The sequence below is a fragment of the Mytilus galloprovincialis genome, chromosome 11, assembly GCF_965363235.1.
Source record: "Mytilus galloprovincialis chromosome 11, xbMytGall1.hap1.1, whole genome shotgun sequence".
NCBI classification, from domain to species: Eukaryota; Metazoa; Mollusca; class Bivalvia; order Mytilida; family Mytilidae; genus Mytilus; species Mytilus galloprovincialis.
Window position 1 is genome coordinate 72,106,067 of NC_134848.1, and position 16,026 is coordinate 72,122,092.

Below are 16,026 nucleotides of genomic sequence, written 5' to 3' on the forward strand. Positions count from 1 at the left end.
TGTAAACATAGGTATTTTATACATGTACCATATAGTGTAAATATTTTTGTTGACTGCTCACCAGGAAAAACATACACATATTCCTAAAGGAAGGAAGGTAAGAGGGAACAAATGTCACATGACTTCTGGCATGTTTTATTTTGCTCTGTTATAAACTGTCTACTTAACTTTGTCATTATTTTTCAGTCAATATGGTTTTGTATGCTTAAGTATCACTGTATCTTTTTGTTCTGTTTTGTTTTTTAAATTTTTAAACATTTCATGATCTGTATACTCTATCATGGGAGAGCAGTTCTGCATGTATTTACTTAACTAACATACAGGAATTTATTATACCCCCGCTTTAAAATACCCCCGCTTTAAAAAAGGGGGGGTATACTGTTTTACCTCTGTCTGTCCGTCAGTCCGTCCGTCAGTCCGTCCATCAGTCCGTCAGTCCGTCCGTCAGTCAGTCCGTCCCATGAAACTTTCGTCACATTTTTCTCAGGAACTACACATCCACCCTTTCCGTAATTTGGTATCAACATTTATATATGTCAGCCATACCGTGTGATGCGTTTTCAGATTCATCACTTGACAACTTCCTGTTTACCGAACACTTGTCTGATTTTACACATTATAGCCAAGTTGAAAATTTTCGTCACATTTTTCTCAGGAACTACAATACAAGGATTTCTGAAATTTGGTTTCAGGATTTATATAAGTCAGCTATACCGTGTGATGCGTTTTCAGATTCATCACTCGACAACTTCCTGTTTACCGAACACTTGTATGATTTTACACATGATAGCCAAGTTGAAAATTTTCGTCACATTTTTCTCAGGAACTACAATACAAGGATTTCTGAAATTTGGTTTCAGGATTTATATAAGTCAGCTATGCCGTGTGATGCGTTTTCAGATTCATCACTCGACAACTTCCTGTTTACCGAACACTTGCATATTTTTACACTATTAATATTATCCACTTGCGGCGGGGGTATCATCAGTGAGCAGTAGCTCGCAGTTTCACTTGTTTTTTGTTTATTCTGAATTTTTGGTAATTTTATCAAAAATTCAGCGGGAAGAAAAGATTTGCTGCTGGTGGACGTTTTGTCCCTGAGGGTATCACCAGCCGAGTAGTCAGCACTTCCGTGTTGACATGAATATCAATAATGTGGTCACTTTTATAAATTTCCTGCTTACAAAAGTATGCATTTTTCAAAATAATAAGGATTTTCTTATCCCAGACATAGATTACCATTAGCCCTATTTAACATAACTTTTTGGAATTTTTGGTCCTCAATGCTCTACTTGTTTGGCTTTATTACTATTTTGATCTGAACGTCACAGATGAGTCTTATGTACACGAAACACGCACCTGGCATATTAGATTATAAGCCTTTTACCTTTAATAACTATTGGATTTTTCTGGGATCAAAAGCCAAAATAAAAAGATCCCATATAGTTCGTGTATTAATGAGTTTTTAAATACCGGTAGGCCTGAAATCATGATAAATTCAATATTTTGTTATTTATGCTATTGCATTGTACATGTGTGCTTAAGACTATGATTTTTTCCTTCTGTGTAATATTACATTTTGATTGAACATACTGCAAGCCATTTAATGTTTTTGTGAAGGTTTTAAGTGTCTTACTTAGAAAATTTTCATTTAAAAAAAATGCATAAAATTTGGTTTATATATCAGTCATTTGGAGAAAAAAAAATTTGTGAGTAGAATTTTCAGCTTAGAGAAATCCAGAAAATTGGTTGGAATCCTGATAACAGACTTTTGCCAGGTTTTGAAAATTCAGGGTTATATTTCATCCAGAGTTTAGTTTTGACAAAATTAAACGTCACAGTATATGAACTTTATATGTCCAACCAGTCTTACTTGAATTCTAAATTGTGTCAATGGAAAATACTTAGAAACAGTCATTTAGCAAAAATAGTAAACAAGTATCATGATCGACTGTTAATCTGTTTGACTGTTATCCTGTTTGTCAGTTTTGATGTTTTCTGTACTTTATCTGACTTAACAGTTGGATCAAAATGTTAACTAAATGAATTATATGTATGTATTTTTAAGCTTCATTGCAATTATCCTTTTTAATCTATCTTCCAATAAAAAATTTATACCTTTTAAGTTTTATATCAGGAGTGGGGAGGGGAGCATATAAAAATGTTAATGTATATATATAAATGTATTTATTTTTGGGCATCATAGACAAAAAGGAAAGAATTATTTTTCTAAGCTATCTTCTCATATGTCACTTTTACTATTTGTGTATTGCATCTGACTAAAAAAAAAGGGGTGGAATGAAAAATGTAAACTTCTTATGAATGAAATATATGTACTGGTATGTATTTTCTGGGGTCATTGAAAAAAGTAAGAATATTATTTTCCTAGCTTCAATCTCATATATTTTTTTACCATTTTAGGTATTGTATCTGTATCCAGAAAAACCGAGTAAAATAGCAACTTCTGACAACTGAATTAAATGTGTTTCTATTTTCAGGCATCTTTGAAGATAGCCACTTCTGAATGGTCAGACAAGTTCTCTTTGGACACTGTAGGGAGTTCTGGTGATGTGCAATGTAAGAGCACCAAGAAACAAACTTTTAGTGTAAGTTACTTCTTCTATATTCCATATGTGTCCGAGTGTTGCTGATATTTAAATATTGTCTAGAAAGTGTTTACATTTGTAATATACCTCTTGGCGTCTATGAAACAGTATATTTCACTGTTAAGGGAAGAAGCAAAAAATGTCCATATATTCCAAGACAGAATGTTCATTTTTAAAGTACAACTTATCGTAGGATATCTTTAATCTAAAGCAATCTCATTTATAGAATTTTGAACTATGCTCTGTATTAAAATATTTGATGAAATAGTAGAGCTTTGTACTCTTGATGTCATCTTTCCATGTGATATTCCCCTTTGAAAAATCAGATTGCTTAATAAGAGGTTTAAATTAAAACACCCAGTTTTCACATATGTCAACAAACTAAACTACCATTCACATTATTTTTATGGTACATTACTGAATTCCAGTGTTTGCATTTATAGGTTGGAGTGAAGATTACCCTGTCCAGTAGTGGTTTAACAAAGATTTGTACATTTACACCATTCTATATGTTACTGAACACTTCTGAGGTAAGGTTACCCTGTCCTGTAGTGGTTTAACAAAGATTTGTACATTCACACCTTTTTATATGTTACTGAACACTTCTGAGGTAAGATTACCCTGTCCAGTAGTGGTTTAACAAAGATTTGTATATTTACACCTTTCTATATGTTACTGAACACTTCTGAGGTAAGATTACCCTGTCCAGTAGTGGTTTAACAAAGATTTGTACATTCACACCTTTTTATATGTTACTGAACACTTCTGAGGTAAGATTACCCTGTCCAGTAGTGGTTTAACAAAGATTTGTACATTTACACCATTCTATATGTTACTGAACACTTCTGAGGTAAGATTACCCTGTCCAGTAGTGGTTTAACAAAGATTTGTACATTTACTCCATTCTATATGTTACTGAACACTTCTGAGGTAAGATTACCCTGTCCAGTAGTGGCTTAACAAAGATTTGTACATTTACACCATTCTATATGTTACTGAACACTTCTGAGGTAAGACTACCCTGTCCAGTAGTGGCTTAACAAAGATTTGTACATTTACACCATTCTACATGTTACTGAACACTTCTGAGGTAAGATTACCCTGTCCAGTAGTGGCTTAACAAAGATTTGTACATTTACACCATTCTACATGTTACTGAACACTTCTGAGGTAAGATTACCCTGTCCAGTAGTGGCTTAACAAAGATTTGTACATTTACACCATTCTACATGTTACTGAACACTTCTGAGGTAAGATTACCCTGTCCAGTAGTGGCTTAACAAAGATTTGTACATTTACACCATTCTACATGTTACTGAACACTTCTGAGGTAAGATTACCCTGTCCAGTAGTGGTTTAACAAAGATTTGTACATTTACACCATTCTATATGTTACTGAACACTTCTGAGGTAAGATCACCCTGTCCAGTAGTGGTTTAACAAAGATTTGTACATTTACTCCATTCTATATGTTACTGAACACTTCTGAGGTATGTTTATAGTATATTTTTGGAAACAAGCATGCTTTGTTTTAGTTATTTTTGAAGATTTGGTCTTATTAAAAAAATTTAAATACCAAATGTATACTCTAATTGAAACATATTTTTTTTCTGTCTTTTGCCTAAAGTTGTGGAAAGCAGGTGTTGCTTTTCTAGAGACCTCTTTGTAGGTAACGTTAACAATTGTTAAGTTTCCTGATATAGTCAGTTTGATAGAAACAATTTGTGACAAATCAATGATGTTTTCTATTATGTTGCATTACTATCAGTTTAACAACTATTTCAAGGCCCTATCCCAGAGGTCATATTCCAGCAATCTCTAATTAATAATCAATTTTGAATGGTAAGTTTTTTTTTTTATTTAAGGCAATTTGATAGAAACTTATGATAGATCAATAATATTTTGAAATTTGATCTTAATTAGAAATCCATCAGATTGGTTTTTTTCTTCGTTTTTTTTGCTGACAGGCAAGACATATCTCTGTGTCAACAGTTTATTTGTATTGAAAGCTTTGTTTGCTAAACCATAATTATACATGTTTCAGTATTCCTTAATGTGTCAAGAAACAGGACAAGAAGGAGATGACTGGATACAAGTCGCTTCTAAAGAGGTATGTGTATTATAATTATACTGATGTTTTAGAGAGGTACATGTATTATAATTATACTGATGTTTTAGAGAAGAATATCCACCTCTTTCAATAAATCTTAGCCGCTGAAATTCAAAGTAACATTATTTCATAGATATATATAAAATCAGTAATCACAGGTTTAGATTTTACCATTTTATGTAAAAAAAGGAGATCAGGTATGATTTTACCATTTTATGTAAAAAAAAAAGGAGATCAGGTATGATTTTACCATTTTATGTAAAATAAGGAGATCAGGTATGATTTCACCATTTTATGTAAAATAAGGAGATCAGGTATGATTTCACCATTTTATGTAAAATAAGGAGATCAGGTATGATTTCACCATTTTATGTAAAATAAGGAGATCAGGTATGATTTTACCATTTTATGTAAAATAAGGAGATCAGGTATGATTTCACCATTTTATGTAAAATAAGGAGATCAAGTATGATTTCCATGAATGTCTGATTTTATAAACTTTTTGGTTGTATTGAGACTCACCAGTGAATACAAAATTTGAATTGTAAAATTTTACAGCTTTAGAACACACTGTCTACTTGTTCGTTGGATTTTTATGCAGGTTAATTCATTAGGCAAAAATTTTTCCCAATTCAAAATTTATTTGGTTTCTAAAGTAATTTTCATTTAATGTTTTTACCCTCCTCAGACATTTATCATAAACCATTGGTCAGTCAGAATGATGTCCATAAAACATGTAAAATGGACCTTTTTGTTCAAAACTATCAATCATTTAATTAAATTTTAGTGAAACTAATCTACATTATTTGTATTTTAGTGTAAGCCATTTTGGCCAGTGCAGTCTGGGAAGGATCTGACAATGAAAGCTAAGTTTTCAGGATCAGCTGTGGAAACATCTCAGTTCCTTTTCAGTAAGCCACATACAACATTGATGAAACTATTAGATCAGGTTTGTATAATCAATTACCTCCCTTTCCTACATCTTATAGTTTAGAAAACAACCATTTACCCCCATCACATAGTTTAGAGACGCTTCTGATTTTCAATCTTAAATTAAAGAAAACAATCAAAATTAGAAATCATTTCATAAACTTTTCTATTTAGTTCAAATTCTTATTTTTGCATGATTTATAAAAATATTAAACTAAGTTTTCATTTAAAAGATTATATAAAGAAGAAAATTTGAAACAAATCGTGATGTAGTATTATTCTTTATTTATTTGTCTAGGTTGTTTACATTAGTTTAAGAATTGTCAATATTTAATTTCATTTTTAGTTTGAAAAATGTCGGGTAAGATATTTAAGAGTTTGTGATTTTTCAAATGAATAGGTTTGATTAGAGTGCTTCAACTTGGCTAATTAACATACAAAATATTTACGAAAGTAATGTGGTAGTGCTAGCTTTTAGATTTTATAGACTTTTTCGACAGAAAAATTAAAGCACTTCTATAGTATATATATTACAAGGAGAATGCTTTCTATATATATGGATGAACATTTTTTAAGTTTTTAAGGAAAATGTTGCACTGCCCTTTCATAAGAACTAATTATGAATGGTATAAACCCAATTAGTACAAAAAAAGATTTTTGTTTTAGTGTTTTTTAAAATACTAGTACTATGAATGGCAAAATGATTTGCCGACATAGCACAGTTAGATATTCCATCATTGCTCCTACTCTTGAATTCTTTGTTTAATATCAGATCAATGTTAATACAGCATAGACTCAATAGTATTATATACTGTGATGAAATACCTTTAGATAATACAGCATAGACTCAATGGTATTAAATACCGTGATGAAATACCTTTAGATAATACAGCATAGACTCAATGGTATTATATACCGGGATGAAATACCGTTAGAGGAATTGATTATCAGTTATGTGTAAAGCATGTCCAAAATGACTCCCATACTCCCAATATAAAAGATATTATATGATTAAAGTAAAAACAGAGATATTTAGGGGAAAATTATATTCAGTTGCCAATTTCATTCAGCTTTATAACAAAATTATGAGCGTGCAAATAAAGTCTATCTTACCAAAGAGCCTTCTATGATCAATAGGCCTCTGAAAGTAATTTGCAGTGAAAAATATGTTTAGAGGTTTAAAAAAAAACACTTTCTCATCTGTTTGTTGTTGGTAACAACGATATTTGGAAAAGCTGACTTTTCATTAGATTCACAGTTAAAACAAAAGTCAAAAAAAAATTTGGAGTTTCATGAAAGAAATCTACCACTATTACTTTTCAAGATCATAACATTGAAATTGTGGCTCTAAAGAACCTGTTTTTGGAAGTGTCTAAGCCATATTTCTGCACACATTTGGAGTATAGGGCTAATTTTGAGCTTTATTAAAAATACATCACTTAAAATATTTATCATACTTTTGATAATCAATATATGTCACAAGCTTAGCCAAGCACTTCCATACATATGTATAATATAATCAAAAGGTTCCATAGACAATACTTTAATATAAGACCTTAGACACAAAGGTGAACAAGAGGACTGTACTCAGATTACTTCCCTTGTAGCTTCACTGTTACCTAATTAACAAGAAAAATGTCATAGCTATATAAACGTAGTAAAAGGTTTTGTGATTCACTGGTGTATTTTTTGGGTTGAACCAGGGTTTGTTTGAAATGAGTGCTATCAACCTTAATGATCACTTTAATTCACTCTAAAAGCTACTTGTTTATTTTTACCAATTTGTCGTATTTAACATTGCTTCATTTTAACATTAGAATTGAATATTCATTAAGGAAAATATGTGAAAAAGAACTTTAATTTTTGTTCGACATTACACAGGTTTATTTCTCAATGGGGGATACTTATTTCTTAGAACCTAAGGGCACTTGTGGCCTAGTTTAGTGTTGCATACATCGTGTGATCTGAATGGTTATATGATTTAGGGTCAGAACACCTAAGTGTATTTGTACAATGTTTTTTAAACCAGGGAAAATTGTTGTTTCCTGTACACAGGAATAAAATTGAGAATGGAAATGGGAAATGTGTCAAAGAGACAACAACCGGACCTAACAGCCGACAACAGCCGAATGCAGTGAGAAACTCAAGCACCTGGAGGCATTCTTCAGCTGGCCCCTTAACAAAAATATATACTAGTTCAGGGAAAATGAACATCATACTAAACTCACTTGCTTATGATTAATAATGAGTTCAATTAATATCTAGGCCAAATAATGCACTTGTTGTAAAATGTATTCTGTTTTGGACTGTGTCTCAAGGAGAAGGGTTGTAGTTGCTAGATTTAAAAAGATGAAATTGCTGTTTGCTGATTTGAATTTGAGCTTAAATACAAGTCTACACAGCTACTTTTACATAGGTACTATTTCTGTACCAAAAATCTGAAGTACTGGAAATCTACTTTTAATATGCAGTAATATTTTGTTACTTTAAAATTATTGTACTATTTAGGTACCTGTATTTTACGGAACTTGGTTTGTACTTTTTGGAAAGTTTGTCTTTTTCAAACCTCTAAAATTTATGATTTTCAAACATGGAATATTGTGATAACTGTTGGTATTATTTCTGTACCAAAATTTGAAGTACAAATCACGTACTGTAAAATATATACTGATGCCTAAATATCACAATAACTTTAAAGTAGAGAAATAGTACTAAATATTCAAGGTAAATTTCCAGTACTACAGATTTTAAGTATAGAAATAGTACATATGCAAAAGTAGCTGTGTACGAGTTCTTGCAGATGTCCCAATAATGTAGCCCCAATGTGTTTTTGTACCACAAGAGAAAACATGCAAATTTTACAGATTAATATAGAAAAGATGCATTGCTATATATATATATGTGTGTAATCACAAGAGAGAGAAATATAATCAGATAAATATCTTGAAAATATGCTGGTAATTTTCGCAACTGTTATCTGTCTTTCAAATTAAAAAAAAGATATGTGTGATGGTAACCTTCTTCTATTACAGATCCACCCTATTAAAAAAATGGGTTTATTATAATAAAAAAAATTACCTTGTTGATATAGTTTTTAAAGCAATTGCTTTTATGCCGTCGCGTATGGCCATCTTTGAGACCCAGATCAGAGACTCCGCCCAGATCAAGCCATAGTATTTTGTTAAACAGGCTCCTGGTCAGTCATTCTTTAACACCTATGTATGTTTTCTAATGCAATACATAGCTTGAAACTTTAAAAAAAAGTTAGTGGATTTAAGAAGTTTCAGAATATGTTCTTGTAGATGTATTTTTGTATTTAAAGGGTCAACCGTTTGACTATCAAATAACATAGAAGTCCGAGTGAAAAAAAGTACATTTTTAACCGGATTTTTGTGACAAAAATGTCGGTTATTGATTTGGGGATGTACGGCGGGCGGCCGGGCGGGCGGGCGGGCGGCCGGCGGGCGGGCGGGCGGGCGGGCGGCAATCAAATGTTGTCCGTGCATTAACTCATGAACCGTTCAACCAAAGCTTTTAAAATTTTAATATGTTGTTACTGACAACTAAATGAAGGTCAAGTTCAATAATGGCGATTTTGACTTTTACCGTTCAGGAGTTATGGTTCTTGAAAGATTAAAAAATGGAGTTGTCCGTGCATTTACGCATGAACTGTTCTACCAAAGCTTCCCAAATTTAAATATGTTGTTACTAATAAAAGAATGGAGGTCAAGTTCAATAATGACGAATTTGACTTTTACCGTTCAGGAGTTATGGTTCTTGAAAGATTGAAAAATGGAGTTTCCAGTCGTGTCCGTGCATTTATGCATGAACTGTTCTACCAAAGCTTCCGAAATTTTAATATGCTGTTACTGATGACAAAATGGAGGTCAAGTTCAATAATGACGATTTTGACTTTTACTGTTCAGGAGTTATGGTTCTTGAAAGATTGAAAAATGGTTTTTCCCGTCGTGTCCGTGCATTTTCTCATGAACCATTCAACCAAAGCTTTTGAAATTTTAATATGTTGTTACTGATGACAAAATAGAGGTCAAGTTCAATAATGACGATTTTGACTTTTACCGTTCAGGAGTTATGGTTCTTGAAAGTTCGTAAAATGGCGTTTCCATTCAGGTTGTTGCATTTACTCATGAACCATTCAATCTAAGCTTTTCAAATTTTAATATGTTGATACTGATGACAAAATGGAGGTCAAATTTGATATTGACGATTTTCACTTTCACCATTCATCAGTAATGGTTCTTGTGATATTGCCAGGACACAAATAAATGTTAATAAATCCGGTTTGCTGTCGTTGTGACAGCCTCTTGTTATAAATGCGATTCCGTTTTCCGCCGTTCGTACGATGTTTCAACAAAATATGGATTCATTTCAGTTGTTGATTTAGTATTGAAAATTTAACTGAATTATCTCCTAATAAATACGTTTTTTTATGTTTAATTTGTGTTTCTTTAAGAGGTCAGGTGCTCTTGTTCATTCATAAAATTATCGTTCATTCATACATTTATCGTAAAATCAAAATCACTACACAGGTCAATGCGAAGTGTCAAATTATTACCTGTAATCTAAAAATAGACAAACTTTATTTGCGCAAATAATTTAGCAGAACGAAACCCTTGTTGAAAACACATAACAATAAGTTCGTTTTCCTTTTCTGTCAAAACTCCGTAATATTTATCGATCACCTTACTAATGAAATGGACCCGTCCAAACGAAGTAGATGCCAAGTCGGTCCAGATGAAGAGATATTTACAATTTGGAATTTTCTAGTTTATTAATACATAGATTGAAAAAAAAGTACGTCTTTTTAAATATCATGATCAAAACTGGGTTTGCATAACAAATGTCAGATGAAACCATTATCCTCGTCTTTTCAGTGAATAAGTCTACTATAAGTCGCCGTCAGCTGAAATTCGTAGCAGTTATTGGTTAAAATAATCTAAACTATCAATCACGTTCACTCGAGATATAGTTTTTCACATTCCATTCATAAATCGCATAATGAAAAACCACTTCTGACCTACCTTTTAAGTGATCACACTGTAATAATCCTGACCTTCACTTTTTCATAGACGATTTTGAATGGTGGAATCAGCCATTGTTTTTACCGGAAGTGTTTCCGTGGAGTTCAATTTCATAAAATTTGCATAAAGCGCGGGAAACCTTATCACATCAATGAAAGGAACATTTCAGGAATCTGCGTACAGTGACGAATGTCATATGTAAACAAATGATCCTCATAGAAAAGAAGAACGGTCTAATGTCAAAACCATTCCCTGTACAACAAGGAGTAAGACAAGGTGGGATATTAAGCACTGAACTGTACAAAGTTTACATCAATGATGTATTTGACCAATTAGAAAACAGCGGCCTTGGTACCTACATCGGAAATATATACTGTGGATCCCCGACTTGCGCAGATGATGTTGCTCTCATTGCCAATTCTCCTAATGACCTCCAAACAATGATAAGCACGGTTGAGAATTACAGCATGCAAGAGAAATACTCACTCCAACCAACCAAAAGTGTCATATTAAAACACGAACCACCTTCAAAAGATACAGGCTTCAACTTCAAAATTAATAATATAAAAATGAATGAGCCAGATTCAGCTGTGCATATTGGCATAAAACACAGCTCTGATTTAAAAAAAACTATCAGCATTCACGTTGATGAAAACATCTCAAAGGCAAGACGAACTATGTATAGCCTGATGGGGGCTGGTCTACATGGAAAGAACGGGCTAAACCCACTAACTTGTCTTCACATTTTCAACATTTATGTTCTTCCAGTTCTTATCTATGGAATTGACATTCTTCTTCCAGACAATAAACATTTAGAGCCACTAGAAGTATTCTATCGAAAATCAATTAAACAAATCTTGTCGCTTCCCAACAACACTGCGGATGCAGCAATTTATACTATAGCAGGAGTTATACCACTCCAAGGCATTATACACAAAGCAGCCTTAAACATATACAACAAGATTTGTGGTATGGAATCATCTGTCGAAAAAGATCTGGCAGAAAGACAACTCTCGATATCTGGATTTAACTCCAAAAACTGGTTTTCTAAAATACGTTGCTTACTTGCACAATACAATCTACAATCAGCTCATGAACTTATACAGAACCCAGTCAGCAGATACAAATGGAAAGCAAGTGTTAAGAAGGCAGTGGACAACGTTTGGCATGAACAACTCAGGACAAAAGTATCATTATTCAGCTCTCTTCGCAATTTATCTGCAAATAATACTCTATGGCACAATACTCATCCATGTCTTGCAAGTGTTGGTACCTCTGCACAAGATATTAGCCGCCTACAACCAAAATTAAAGCTATTAACAGGAACTTATTACCTGCAAAGCAATAAGGCTGCATTTAACCAAAACTCAATAGATCCAACGTGTCTTCTCTGCAATGAAAATTCAGAAACTGTTGAACATTTTATTCTAGACTGTAAACCTCTGAATAACACTCGTATACCATACTTGCATGAATTAGACTGCTTTCTTCGTAGCATTAAAAACTGTGATAAATGCTTTAACCTAACCAGCTTAGTAATAAATAAACAGCTTATTTTAGATCCAAGTAGATTATTATGCGCATGTGGCTGTAGATGCAAATGTATGGACAACTGCTTCAAAGTAGAGTATATAAATAGAAAACTGTGCTATGCTTTACATACCAAAAGAAATGAATTTTTGAAAGCTCTACCGTCAAACAAACGAAAGGGCCATTGAATGTAGCCAACATTCACCCCACGGGCGTAGATTTTTGCTTTTCTTGAACACCGAACACCCCTGTAAATATAGTCCTGTAAATATATATTGTGAACTTTTAAACCGATTCTGAAAAGAAGTGCTCCTTTAAAGGAGGGAATTCCTTATACAGATACAGATACAGATGGCGGAATTACAATGGAAAATATTCTGGAAAATGTGAAGGTCAGGATTATTACAGTGTGATCACTTAAAAGGTAGGTCAGTAGTGGTTTTTCTTTATGCGATTTATGAATGGAATATGAAAAACTATATCTTGAGTGAACGCGATTGATAGTTTAGATTATTTTTACCGATAACCGCTTATTTCAGCTGACGGCGACTATACGTTTGTTGACACTCGACGGTCCACCGTGTTAGCAATTTTATTTCACATGTTTTTGAAATATTGAAGATCATTTTTCGCAATGTTTCCTAAAAATTGATAAATATCAAAGCAACGTAGAGCTGTTTGTTCTTGTTCGTATAATAAAATTGAGAATGGAAATGGGGAATTTGTCAAAGAGACAACAACCCGACCATAGAAAAACATACAACAGCAAAATTAAGGTCACCAACAGGTCTTCAATGCAGCGAAAAATTCCCGCACCCGGAGGCGTCCTTCAGCTGGCCCCTATACAATATATATACTAGTTCAGTGATAACGATTTAATGTCATGTTTGTCTGTGATGACCCCCTTTTTTGGGATTGCATGAGAATTGTAGTTATCTCGTACCCACATGCACTTGTTTCTATCCATAGGAAGGTCGACTATCCATATAAAACTATTTATACGGATAATCGACCTTCCTATGGATAGAAACAAGTGCCTGTGCTCGTACCGCATCAGAAGGACACATATCAACTGAGCAATAATGTTTGGAACTTAGTTTTAAAAATGATGACAAAGTAACATTATGAAAATATTTTTATTAAGCTGAAATATACATTTATTCTTTACATGTTTATGTCTTGTAAGATATTTTATTTCTTTCCCGTTTTTTAACATTTGCGTCTGGAAAGTTGAAATGTTTTAACTTAATCATTTGTGTTAATGGTTAAATATAAATTAATAATGAAAATTGTTAAAATTAAATCAATAAAGGAAATTATTGCCAAGGAAGTTACAAACACTACCAGGGGATAATCCATGATGATTTCTTTTTGAGTTATATGTTTCAGCACATGTATATTTGACCCCAACTTTAGCCTGGTAAACGTGTTGTCTCCTTGTGAAATATAAAACATATTAAAAATGACTTTCTGCTAAAGTCTTTTATTTATATAAAGTTAAAACCTTCTTACTTTTAACTAGACAACACTCATGTCAGGTTTAATTCTTGTATATATGTGGATGAAAAATAAAAGTCCCCAAACATTAACATGGCAGCAATTGCTTTTACAGCCTTTAAGGCTTTGATTATAAATGTTACCATTGGTCATTTGTAATTTTGAAAGAAGAGACTGTAAATCAAGTATTTTTCTCTGGTTTTAACAATGTTTAGAAGTTATAATTTGTTTAATCATCCTATGTTTAAATGACAGATCAATATTATTTGATTAACATAACCACATCAATGAGTGCAGTTTAAGTTGTGGCTTTGTTTAAAATAATCCCTTTTATAGATTAGATAATGTGTTGATGAAAATGAGTCTATAATTGAAAATGGAAATTTGGAATGTGTCAAAGAGACAACAGTAAACAACCCAACTAAAGCATAAATCAGATGAAGACCACCAATGTCTCTTTAACACAGCGAGAAAATCCTGCAACAAGAGGCAGGCTTCAGCTGGCCTCTAAACAAAAATGTGTACCAGTTCTGTGATAATGGACGTCACACTAAATTATAAAACACTAAATGAACTAGAATTAAAAATAGAGGCTCTTAAGAGCCTGTGTCGCTCACCTTGGTCTTTGTGCATATTAAACAAAGGACACAGATGGATTCATGACAAAATTGTGTTTTGGTGATGGTGATGTGTTTGTAGATCTTACTTTACTGAACATTCTTGCTTCTTACAATTATCTCAATTTATAATGAACTTGGCCCATTAGTTACAGAGGAAAATATTTTGTTAAAATTTAAATTTACAAAAATTTATAAAATTTACAAAATTGCTGAACATTATTGATGTTTACAGTTTATCTCTATAGCTATCTATAATAATATTCAAGATAATAACCAGAAACAGCAAAATTTCCTTAAAAATTTCCAATTCAGGGGCAGCAACCCAACAACCAGTTGTCGGATTCATCTGAAAATTTCAGGGCAGATAGATCTTGACTTGCAAAACAATTTAACCCCATGTCTGAATTGCTCTTAATGCTTTGGTTTCAGAGTTATAAGCCAAAATCTACATTTTACCCCTATGTTCTATTTTTAGCCATGACGGCCATCTTGTTTGGGTTGCAGGGTAACCGCACACATTTTTTAAACTAGATACCTCAATGATAATTATGGCCTAGTATGGTTAAATTTGGACCAGTAGTTTTAGAGGAGAAGATTTTTGTAAAAGATTAGAAAAAATTACAAAAATTGGTAAAAAATGACTATAAAGGGCAATAACTCCTTAAGGGGTCAACTGACCATTTTAGTCATATTACCTTATTTGTAGATCTTACTTTGCTGAACATTATTGCTGTTTACAGTGTATCTCTATCTATAATAATATTCAAGATAATAGCCAAAAAACGGTATAATTTCCTTAAAATTGCCAATTCAGGGGCAGCAACCCAACAACCGGTTGTCCGATTTGTCTGAAACTTTCAGGGCAGATAGATCTTTACCTGATAAACAATTTTACCCCTGTCAGATTTGCTCTAAATGCTTTTGTTTCAGAGTTATAAGCCAAAATCTACATTTTACCCCTATGTTTTATTTTTAGCCATGGCGGCCATCTTGGTTGGTTGGCCGGGTTACGCCACACATTTTTTTAACTAGATACCCCAATGATGATTGTGGCCAAGTTTGGTTTAATTTGGCCCAGTAGTTTCAGAGGAGAAGATTTTTGTTCAAAGCTAACGACGGACGACGGACTCAAAATGATGAGAAAAGCTCACTTGTCCCTTTGGGCCAGGTGAGCTAAAAACATACAACACTAACAAAGGTTATTATGCAAGCAAATTACAGAGTTACAATGTCATCAGATATTTATTAATATGGAAATTAAAATTTCTTTTACAGCATGGTGGACTAAATGTGGATTGTCAAGTGACTGAATCTGCTACTGTTGTAACGTTGAGTGAATACAGTGATGGCATGGCCACAGTATTACTGGTCAACCATACAGAGAAAGCAATGATACACTTCCATCAAAGGTACAGATCTAATATATATTTGTGCGCTTTTCAAGAAAATGAATTTCATGTTTAAATCTTCGCCATTCATCAAAGTAAAAATTGTCTACACCCCTGTATGACACAAAAATACAAGTTATCTTAAATCCAGCAAAATTGATAGCCACAAAATAATTGAATTTGTACTTTGTTTATCACTTAATGATAATAAATCCACCACAACAAGAATCCAATGTAGGATTTTATTTTGAAACCATCTGTAAGAACATGTTTTAATTTTTGAGCTCTGTAAACAACATCATT

The 16,026-nt window shown here is 32.8% G+C and overlaps 1 protein-coding gene across 2 annotated transcripts in view; it reads left to right on the plus strand.

Annotated features, from left to right (window-relative positions):
- Positions 1-16,026, plus strand: part of LOC143052750 (intermembrane lipid transfer protein VPS13A-like) — a 136,753-nt gene that overhangs the window by 91,840 nt on the left and 28,887 nt on the right. The window contains exons 58-63 of one of the 2 annotated variants that reach the window (XM_076225856.1): positions 2,499-2,606; positions 3,050-3,136; positions 4,651-4,716; positions 5,534-5,665; positions 5,993-6,007; positions 15,611-15,744. In XM_076225856.1, coding sequence (XP_076081971.1) covers positions 2,499-2,606; positions 3,050-3,136; positions 4,651-4,716; positions 5,534-5,665; positions 5,993-6,007; positions 15,611-15,744 — 542 coding nt within the window. The remainder of the gene's footprint in view (positions 1-2,498; positions 2,607-3,049; positions 3,137-4,650; positions 4,717-5,533; positions 5,666-5,992; positions 6,008-15,610; positions 15,745-16,026) is intronic. The other variant, XM_076225855.1, reaches the window with a different exon arrangement.